The sequence below is a fragment of the Camelina sativa genome, chromosome 19 (assembly GCF_000633955.1).
Source record: "Camelina sativa cultivar DH55 chromosome 19, Cs, whole genome shotgun sequence".
NCBI classification, from domain to species: domain Eukaryota; kingdom Viridiplantae; phylum Streptophyta; class Magnoliopsida; order Brassicales; family Brassicaceae; genus Camelina; species Camelina sativa.
Window position 1 is genome coordinate 14104319 of NC_025703.1, and position 10462 is coordinate 14114780.

Consider the following 10462-nt stretch of genomic DNA (forward strand, 5'->3'; position numbering starts at 1 on the left):
TGCACTAATTGAAGTCAGCGTAGCCTTTGCTGGAAATGAAATGAAATGCATATCTGCATTTGATAATTAAGCAAGTACATATAGTTGTTTAAAATCCATCGATCGTTCATTCATGTTATTGCGACAACTAAATGGTGTGATCCGATCAGATCTCTAATATTAGAATTTGCAGCTTCATTATAAAATTTGGAATTTGCTTAGAAGAGAATCAATCTTCAGGAAACGCGTAGACTATCAACAAGTCGGCTACTTCACTATTCTATAGTTTTTTTTTTTTGGTCATAAAAAGGTTTCATTTATTTTGTACCTGTACTGTTCTTTAATTGATTTTTTTCACAATATAGAATTAGAGTGGGGAGAAAAATAAGTCAGCAAATAAAATTAGTCCATATGTTCACACATATATGAACATGTGGAGAGAGGTCACATGGGGCTCTCCTGTCATTTCCACGCACCACAAGACAAACAGAAGTGGCGTTGTCTTCTTGCTTAACCAATGTGTAAAAATAATTCCTTAATTATTTGACTCGCTTGGTTATGTATATATACTTTGACAACTAAGGTTTACTTATATTATTCTGGAACGCATATTAAAGTATGCACACTTTACTGTTAAGTCATATAGCACAGTCACTAATATTTTAATAATTAAAACCATTAAGGTAAGTTCATGTTTTACTAGGATTAAGAAAGAAAATACAAATTTGGAAAATATGATATCTATGAGTTTGTTAGTCGCAAATAATTCTTTGTTAACAATCAAATAAACCTACAAATGACGATACAATATATAAGAAACAAAATCTACAACAACAACTTCTAGTTGCACATTAAAAATCCAATCAATTAGTGATATTTGATATCTCTTACTGGTTGGTCAAATTAACCACACATTTAATATAACATAAAATTGATGTATTTAATTTTCTTAATGTTCAATTATTTGGCCAATTTTCATATTCTAGTTTTTTACGTAGTCTAGAAATTAATAACAATATACGAGAATGACTCAATATTTTGACAGACATAGGCATTACATCGTATCAGAGATTCCGTCAATGTCTCAAACCACAACTTGTTTCGGATCTCTTGTCTTGTGAAGATTATTAAGATTCTCAGCTGAGTCAATTATTTTTAAATACGCTCATAATCCATCAATAATCTGACGAGGCTAATCGATACAAACCAACTTCCTCTTTAGAAAAGAAAAAAAAAACCTCAACTTGTTCTTTTGTTAACTAGAATCATTGTTCGGCCTTGATTTGAGGAGATGGCATGTTTTTGATCATGAGAATTTTTATCGCCTTACATGGAAATTTATTTAGCTCATCAGTATTAGACATCCAAATATTTTCCATGTCATCTATGTTTGCTTATGCATCACCTAAGATAAACACTAGGCCGCAATTCTAAAGGTGGTTATATATCTAAACGGAAGTACTTGTTGTCACATACATTATGACTATATATAAGTTTCAATTGACCGGGCGAAAATGCGCTAAAAAAGGGTTATGGTGATTAAGTGTCGATTCATACCGCATGCATGTGGTCAAAAGCTCAACTAGATTTTTATAAGATCATGATGAGTTTTGGTCGTACATTAAGGAAAACATTTACTATATCTTTTGTAAAACTTCTGACCAAAATTTTTAAAGTTGTTTTTATTAGTTTCTTGAACAGTTACGGGATCATGTTGTTAAAATGAAACCTATAAATTTGGATACTTTAAAAGGAAAGCGTAGTGGGTGATTAAAAACAAAACAAAAATGAGTAAATTAGGAAATTTATAGTACGTATATAGAGATACTTGGACACGATCCGTACTCAAATCATTGCATACAATCTCTCATACGCGTAAATAAATTCGTTTGGCGGTCTCTTGGCACATCCGATGAGTGTTTGGTACATGTGTCGCGCATATATGTTTCATATAGTGGATGAGACAATTTTGGCTTTAATACATGTTCTTTGTTACCATCAGCCACTCGTTCGTGTCATTTATCGCCATGCATGAGCATGACAATATTTTTTACTTTAATATGTAAGAGAATCTCTGAATCTGTAATATTTGATCGTCAGCAATTAACACGAGGTTGACTTATAACTTCTTTAGAAGAAGTATTTATTTATCTAAATAATCATTTAACCGTTGGATCTATATATTAATTTCAGTATTTCACACTTTCGGCATCATTAGAAAAAAAATATTAGCTCAGCATCTCTATTTTTATTTTCAGTTGTATTTTACACCTAGTTTTTACAAGCTAAAAATTCGACTTTGCTGTCTCCAGATTTACGAATTGGTAATAGTTAGAGAAGATATAGGAATTTCGACCTTTTTTTTTTTATCAAAAAGATGTTATCATTCCATTAGATAGAAAATAACATACAGGATAAAGATTGTTTGGGATACAATAGACATAAAGCAATAAAAGTACAAAGATAGATAATAGCAGTCGATGTGAAGAGCTTGAGAGCTATGAGCCACATGCTAAATAGCAATATGAAACTTGTAAGGTCAAGGCAAACCGATGCAGACTCCATGAGCAAGTCAAAGGAGTATAAAACCACTGTCTTGAATTTTCGAAGACTTGGCGGAGATGAGAATGACAAAGCTACGTTGCAAAAGGTTCGAGCATGGGTGTTGTGGCTCTGATGACCGGTTACTACAAAGGTAGTTGATGCTCCAAGATTGATAGGGTAGGCCTTTAGAGGGTTGTGGTAACCACTACTCCTTGGAGTAAGGGTCATAATGCCACTAACCTTTAAGATTATATGCAGGGACTTCAAGAAGTAGCAAATATGCGGTTTAAAGATCTTTAAGGTTTGTTGAGGTATGGACAGGATAATGGTGGAGCACCGGTAATCGCCACTCCATAGAAATGAGATCATAATGCTAGCCTGCACCAATTTTCCACCATATATGGGAACATCCCTAGGGTATCCAACTAACAGGATTTTCAAAAGATTCCTATGCCATTCTAGCAACAATGTTGATTTAAGATTCCTATGCCATTCTAGCAACAACATTCGACCTTTTCATTTGTCGGACTAGGTACAATTTCTGGCACCTAGCTACGCTTTATTTCCATACTACTATCATGGCCAATTCTCTAATTAGATGTCTTTCATATTAGATTTTTCGCCGACCATATCTTTCTCCCGGCCCGTTTCTTTAGAATCTTCTCAAAAGGGAATTTAGAGCATCAATTGATTTCCGTAGCATAACTTGCATGGAAGTTTGATTGAATGAAGTATGCAATGGCATGGAAACCGACACCTCCCCAAAAGGCTAAAACCTTGACATACCTCTAGTCAATTAATAGTTTAATTTAGCTCTCTAGCACTTGAGATTTCGGTTTCCATGACATGAATCATGCTTATTGCCAATTGGAAAGCAATACATAATGTATGTGCAAGAGTTACGAGCACTCTCCCTTGTTAAAAGAACACCAAAATTTTCTTTAATTCATTCATAGTGTTGGTTAGAATTTAACATCATACTGTAGCATTTATTAACATAAATTATCTATAGTACTATTTTCATGAACTTTTCTGTTGTGGTTTATTAATATCAATTTATTATGAAAATTATACTTTAACTGTTTATCTCCAAATTTAAAGTCATGAAAAGAAACCAATAACATAATAAATGATAATTTTCATTGGGTACAAGTTGTAAACATTTTTTATCTAAAAAAAAATCCATAATAACATATCTCCATAAAGATAAAGAACACGACAAACTTGATATCATCTAGTAGTAATGAAACAAACTTCATAGTTAATAAACAGATCTTGACCCCTATAAAATAAGTAAATAACTCAACAAGACTTTTTAAAAAAGATACCAAAAAGTAAACTCTTGTAGAGAAGTCTCGAATGGAGAACAATCTCACTCTTCCAATGCGTGGCATAGGCCTAATTTGGTGATCCTTGTTATATTTCGGGTAAAATCACACACTCATGTAAAAATACCGACAACACCAATATCACTATTACAATATAATAGCACTACTTTTTCTCATTATTATATTTTAGAAATCAACGAGTTGATTTATTTATTATTTTTATTATTATATATCTTTATTAGGAAAAAAAGTGGCTTCCGACCAGCAAATTATTTCTCTTCTTCTTCTTCTTTATAATCATCAGATCGCTTCTTCACTTGTTTTTCAGGGCTCGAAATCTCTCTCAAACCCTCCTCAAAAAATTCCACAAAAATTTCTCAAATCTTTAAAACATCTTCGAGCCCCTTTTATGTAGATCAAGAACAGTGGAGAAAGATCCACCACACATATAATAAAACCAAGTGAGGAGTTGTTATATCAAGAAGACGAAAATGCCTATGTCGGCGACGGCGGATACAAGCAAGACGGTAAAGCTGGAGAGGTACAACAGCTACCTCCGCAAGATTCACAGCACCAAAGTTCTCAACGCGTCTTCTAAAGTTCTTTTCCGAGCTACGCTTCTTGTAGCTCTCGTCCTCGTCCTCCTCTTCGCCATCAACTACCCTCCACTCTCCGACAGCCGCGCTGCCGCAGCTCACCATCTCCACCGCCGTAGCTTCTTATCCACCGGGCTCTTCTCCTCCTCTTCCTCTTCCTCCTCATCCTCTATCGGTGGAGCCGCGTGGGAAAAGCGCGTTAGACAATCCTCAACAGCCAAAAGACCACGCGGTCTCTCTGTTCTAGTCACTGGAGCTGCCGGCTTCGTCGGATCCCACTGCTCACTCTATCTACGAAAACGTGGCGATGGAGTCTTGGGGTTCGACAATTTCAACGATTACTACGACCCAGCACTCAAAAGAGCAAGACAAGCGCTCTTGGAGAAGCAACAAGTGTTCATAGTCGAAGGTGATCTCAACGATGGACCACTCTTACGTAAACTCTTCGATGTCGTCCCATTCACTCACGTCCTCCACTTAGCCGCTCAAGCCGGAGTACGCTACGCCATGAAGAACCCTCAATCCTACATCGCATCCAACATAGCTGGATTCGTAAACCTCCTCGAAGTGGCTAAAGCAGCTAATCCTCAGCCAGCGATCGTTTGGGCTTCGTCTAGCTCTGTTTACGGTCTCAACACTGAGAACCCATTCTCCGAAGAACACAGAACAGACCAACCAGCGAGTCTTTACGCCGCAACCAAGAAAGCCGGAGAAGAGATCGCACATACATACAACCACATCTACGGTCTCTCCTTAACCGGACTAAGGTTCTTCACAGTCTACGGTCCATGGGGAAGACCAGACATGGCTTACTTCTTCTTCACCAAAGACATCCTCCACGGCAAATCAATAGACATTTACAGAACACAGGACAATCAAGAAGTGGCGCGTGACTTCACATACATAGACGACATCGTCAAAGGATGTGTCGGTGCGTTAGACACGGCGGAGAAAAGCACAGGAAGCGGAGGAAAGAAGAGAGGACAAGCTCAGCTACGTGTATACAACCTCGGAAACACGTCTCCTGTTCCGGTAGGGAGACTGGTCTCGATCTTGGAAGGGCTTTTAGGTACGAAAGCAAAGAAACATCTGATCAAAATGCCGAGAAACGGTGACGTGCCTTACACGCATGCTAACGTGAGCTTAGCGTACAAAGACTTCGGGTACAAACCGACGACGGATCTAGCGGCGGGGCTGAGGAAGTTCGTCAAGTGGTACGTTGGTTATTACGGGATACAGCCGAGGGTAAAAAAGGAAACCTCTCACGCCGAAGATTCCGCTTAAATTATTTTTTCTTTCTTCTACCGTCTCTCTCTCTCATCAATCACATGCTTGTTTTTTTTTTTTACAAAACCAACAAAAAAAATCATTTACAGGGACAGGTTTCTGTATTTTTCCGTATTTTAAAAAATTGCAAAAAAAAAAAAAAATCATAAAATGTATTTTTTTTGGTGGTGGTCCTTTTTTTAGGGGGATCATAGTGTGGGGAATTAAATTGTTACAGCTGTATGTTATAATAGAGAAAGATATATAGCAAGAAGGAAAGGGGGATTTAGAATTGAAAATATATATATATGTGGGATATTGTTATTTGTAATAAATAAAATTTATATGATCGATCTTGCTGGCAAAAAAAAAAGTGTTTAAGAGCAGATCTTAGCCGTTGGAGTTTTTATAATTAAGGAATGAAACCTGTGATCCATTATTATTAGAACAACTGGAATCATAAATTTTATTCTCCTTTATACGTTTGCCTTTTTGCCTTTTTCTTTTACTTTTTAATGTTTTTTCTTTTCTTTTTATCTAATTGATATTTCATGCCAAGACCAGACCAGAACTGAACTACATTGAAAGTAATGTTCTAAGTGGATTTTGTTTTGATGAAATGTGACTCAGAAAATGTACTAACTAAATCCGAATCCGAAATAAAAACCATAAAGAGTAAAAGGAAGAGGACCATTTGGCTTTTCTTTTGTAATCTTATCTTAGTTTTTATCATCTTTATTCTCTTTTTTTTTTTTTTTTTGCTAAAACTCTTTATTCTCTTTCTTTTTATGTTTTTGTTGTCTATGAGAATTTTAGCATTTTTATTTTCTGAATGATGATGCTTTGCAATAGCATTTATTTATTAAAGGAGTTTCTATGTGTACAATTATACATTCAAGAATTTGATGCATTTTGGGTCACACAATTACAGAAAACTTACAAGTTTATGTCATCGACTCATCACTCATGTAATTCACAAGATCTTGATATTACCATTCAAATCTGGGTGTAAACACAACAATTGTATATGGCAGAACAAGGAAACAAAACAAGAATGTAATCAACAAGGCTTAAAAAGTTAAAAGTGTATAATGGGCTGTCACTACGATGATGACTCCAAATTCATTATTGTGCTCCAGTTTCACACCCCACCAAAAAAGACTAAGTTCCACACCTCCATGGCTCAAAATGCAACAAAGTAAAGTTGATTCTGGTGATCGAACAACAACTTCTACACAACTGTTACCCATATTGGGGCCTCTCTTGCTGATACAGAAAGCGCAGAAGTTCTCCACTGTTCGCGGGTTCGTGTTGCTGAAAATCTAGAACACGATCCCACCAAACGCTTTGCACTCAAAGGGCAACCATTTTGGAAATGCAGGGCTGTACAACGAGGGATTCATATAGAGTGTGTAAACAACCATGGATTCGATCAGATATGCAACATTTGACTAATTTGATTTTTTTTTCCCCTCTCTATATTACCAAATACCAACATGGAAACATCAAAGTTTCAAATCAAAATTAATGTTTTAGGAAATCATTGATAGAAAAGATATATTACGCGCTCAAATCTAGAAGTAGAACAAAAGTAGACCACAAAGTAGATAAAAGGAAAAGTGTAAACATCGAATCAACTCGATGCAAAATAGATTTGCAGAAGATGGAGCAGCAGCAATACGGTATTCATTGGAAAGACAACCAAAACAGAAGTTTAACAAAACCTGTTAAGGTTGTTTGCAGTTAAAACAAAGAAGGAAACAAACTAACTAACTACTGAAAAGTTCAGACTTCAGAGGCTCCTTCTCTCTCTCTCTCTCTGTCAAATCTTCTGGCTTGTTTCTTTTAGTAGCCACCGCCACCTCCACCTCCACCACCGTAACCACCACCACCACCGAATGATGATCTCGGGGCACTCGGTCTTTCGTTTGCAAGGTTCACACGGATGTTCCTGCCATTCAGCTCCTGAACACAGCCCAAAAAAGTTAGTAAGAGACAGACTTTTACACAGAACAATCAACACAATGGATGCAGCTCCTGATCATACCCAAACACCCCTAAGAAACTAATAACAGACGAGACTTCTTAGACATAACAATCAACATAATATGTATTCAGCTCCTGATCATACCCCAAACCTAAATAAGAGACAAGACTTTTCTAGATAGAACAATCAACACCATGTATTCAGCTACCTATCATACCAAAATCCATATGAGAGACAAGACTTTTTGAGACAGAACAAACAATCAACACTTTGTAAACAGCTCCTGATTATAACATATATACGAGACAAGACGATTTAGACAGAACAATCAACATTATGCATTAGCAAAATAGCAATCCTCTCTAACCTTTCCATCCATTTCTGATACGGCATTGGTTGCAGAATCTTCACTGCTGAAACTGACAAATCCAAAACCCCTCGACCTCCCTGTCTCTCTGTCTGAAATCACCGTAGCTGCACACAACCCAAAGACACAATCACCGTAACGAACAATATACAAAAACCACAACAAACAGGACAAATAGGTTCCTTAACACACTACAAAAGCCAAACACTGAGACCATATCACAAAACGTTCATCAAACCAACCTAACATACTTACTAACATAGCCATTTTTATGATCATTCCAAATGAAGCACATTCTATTTGGGGAACAGAACATAAGGCTTACCTTCTGTGACTTCACCAAAGTTAGAGAAAGCCTGCTTCAAGGAGCTGTCATCAGTTCCCCATGAGAGACCTGAAAGCAAATAAAAAACACTCAAATTTACTGAAAGCCAAATCAAATTAAGATACAAGCTACAAAAATCAGTAACAACAGGGTAAAAAGATATATAAAAAATGCATTACCACCAACAAAAAGCTTAGTGGACATGTAACGGAGAGAGCCAAGCATAGATGTCACTGGAACATTTGAGCTGCGAGAAACACCTTGTCTCAAAATACCACTAAGTTTGTTGCAAAAAGCCATTTCTTGATATCTGCACACAAAAAAACATACAAAACCCAGAAGGAAAAAAAAAAACTAAATCAAGAAAACCATATAACTAATCAATTTCATTTCAATCAGACCACAAAGAATCCATCAAAATCAAGGCCATTTCTAAAGCTATGAAAAGACATTAAAAAGAGATGAAACAAACCTCAGAGAAGGGGAATCGCGAAATTAGGGTTTTAGCGAAGTGAGTACTGAGTAGTAGTGAAAAAAAAGAGAGGCAGTGAGAGGATGAAGACAAAGAGTAGGGTTCAAGGGATTTTATACAGAGCTCAGAAACTCTCTCTTTTTTTTTTTCCTACACCAAAAATCTTTTGTTTTGTCCAAATTAATCACCTGTGGGAAGGTCTATTGTAAGAGTGTGTACTAAAGTTATTGATCCAATAGAATTGAGCAACGAGAGAGTCAATACAGTAAAATAGCTGAAATCTATTGGAACTAGAGGTGTAGCTGATGTAGAGAATCAACTGTCCCGTGCTTCTCTTTAACTTTTTCGACCTTTGTTGCCACGTCGACTTGTTTATCTGTTTGGTAACTTTAAGAGTCACATTAACATGCTTCATATACATGGACTAAAAGCCCATTATAAGGTCCAAAAAGCCCATTACAGGGTTGGAATATAACAAGATGTCAAGAACTCAAAGATATGTTAAAACTTTCCTAGGGTATAAATTGAAAAAGAGAATGTGTTGATTTCGACATTCTGTGTTAGGATTTTTCTTATAGCTTAGAAAGGCTATAGAAAGGCTAATGTAATCCTACTAATATAAGTAGATTTGGTTAAGTAAACAATAGTAGTTAGTAAGATAGTGGAGTGACATAATTAAAAGGGTATACACTTGAGATCAACTTCTTCCTATTTATAAGCTTCTTTATTAATTGTAGGCAATTAGACATTCATATAAATTACGTTGGTCCAGTTTTACAAATTACTTCGATAGAACAACTGCAATAGTTTCAGTTTTTATATTTTAGCTTTTTAAGTGGGAAGCGTTTGTAAAATGTACAAATCCTATATTTACTTTAATTTGCCCATTAAATATTTTCTCAAGAGCTCCTCAAATCATCTCGTAGATATATATTACAAGCAAACAAAACAAAATTGAACTCTTTGATGTAGTTAATTTTCGGAGCCATATTTAGGTGGGGAAGCAAGTAGTTTTTGCTTGTAACAACGTACAGTTTGAAGTTGTTTTGGATGTAAGGTTTCATTTCGATCCTCAAAATAAATATTATAGAAGTATAAAAAAAATGATTTGGATAAATTAATATTTTAGTGGGTCAATTTTTGTTTCTTTTGCTCGAAGCCACCAAATTCTCAGTCCGGCCGGCTCTGCTATCGACACGGGATCACAAAATAAAACTTACATATTACCAAACATTCTATTATTCATAGATGTTCGTTCGACTATAAGTTCCAGTGATATCCAACATACAAACCTATCATACGTGAAAAGTGGTTGCATTGCAGTTTGAATTGTCAACCAATACTGCGACCAAACTAATATAAAGAAGTACATAAGTCACACAGCTCACATACATATACTAATATTTCCTGACTATCAATATTCACATCAGTCTATATAAGCTGGAACGAACTAAAGTGTACGGATCACTAATGAACTTTATGATTCTTGATTTTGTCATTTAGACTCTTGGAAACCCCACAACGTTTAAGCATTACAGATGGTGAGTGGTGATCCTCTTAATAGATGAATAAGGCACGTAACCATCTAACATACAGTA

General features: G+C 35.9%; 2 protein-coding genes across 2 annotated transcripts; one reads left to right on the forward strand and one right to left on the reverse strand.

Annotated features, from left to right (window-relative positions):
- On the forward strand, positions 4129-6152 carry LOC104766304 (UDP-glucuronate 4-epimerase 6). The gene has a single exon (XM_010490159.2). It carries the CDS (start codon positions 4343-4345, stop codon positions 5729-5731), a length of 1389 nt encoding a protein of 462 aa, XP_010488461.1. The 5' UTR covers positions 4129-4342; the 3' UTR covers positions 5732-6152.
- Positions 7257-8986, reverse strand: LOC104766305 (glycine-rich RNA-binding protein 4, mitochondrial). The gene is made up of 5 exons (XM_010490160.2): positions 8865-8986; positions 8572-8702; positions 8393-8461; positions 8068-8174; positions 7257-7678 (listed from the first exon to the last, which is right to left on the reverse strand). The coding sequence occupies exons 2-5, from the start codon at positions 8690-8692 to the stop codon at positions 7559-7561; spliced, it is 417 nt and encodes a 138-aa protein (XP_010488462.1). The 5' UTR covers positions 8693-8702; positions 8865-8986; the 3' UTR covers positions 7257-7558.

Bases quoted from the DNA above. Each gene is read 5' to 3' on its own strand.
- LOC104766304 (XM_010490159.2), top strand. From the start codon at position 4,343: ATGCCTATGTCGGCGACGGCGGATACAAGCAAGACGGTAAAGCTGGAG.
- LOC104766305 (XM_010490160.2), bottom strand. From the start codon at position 8,692: ATGGCTTTTTGCAACAAACTTAGTGGTATTTTGAGACAAGGTGTTTCT. The intron at 8,175-8,392 runs GTAAGCCTTATG...GGTTGTGTGCAG, and splicing joins CTTTGGTGAAGTCACAGAAG to CTACGGTGATTTCAGACAGA. The intron at 7,679-8,067 runs GTTAGAGAGGAT...GGCTGTGTTCAG, and splicing joins TATCAGAAATGGATGGAAAG to GAGCTGAATGGCAGGAACAT.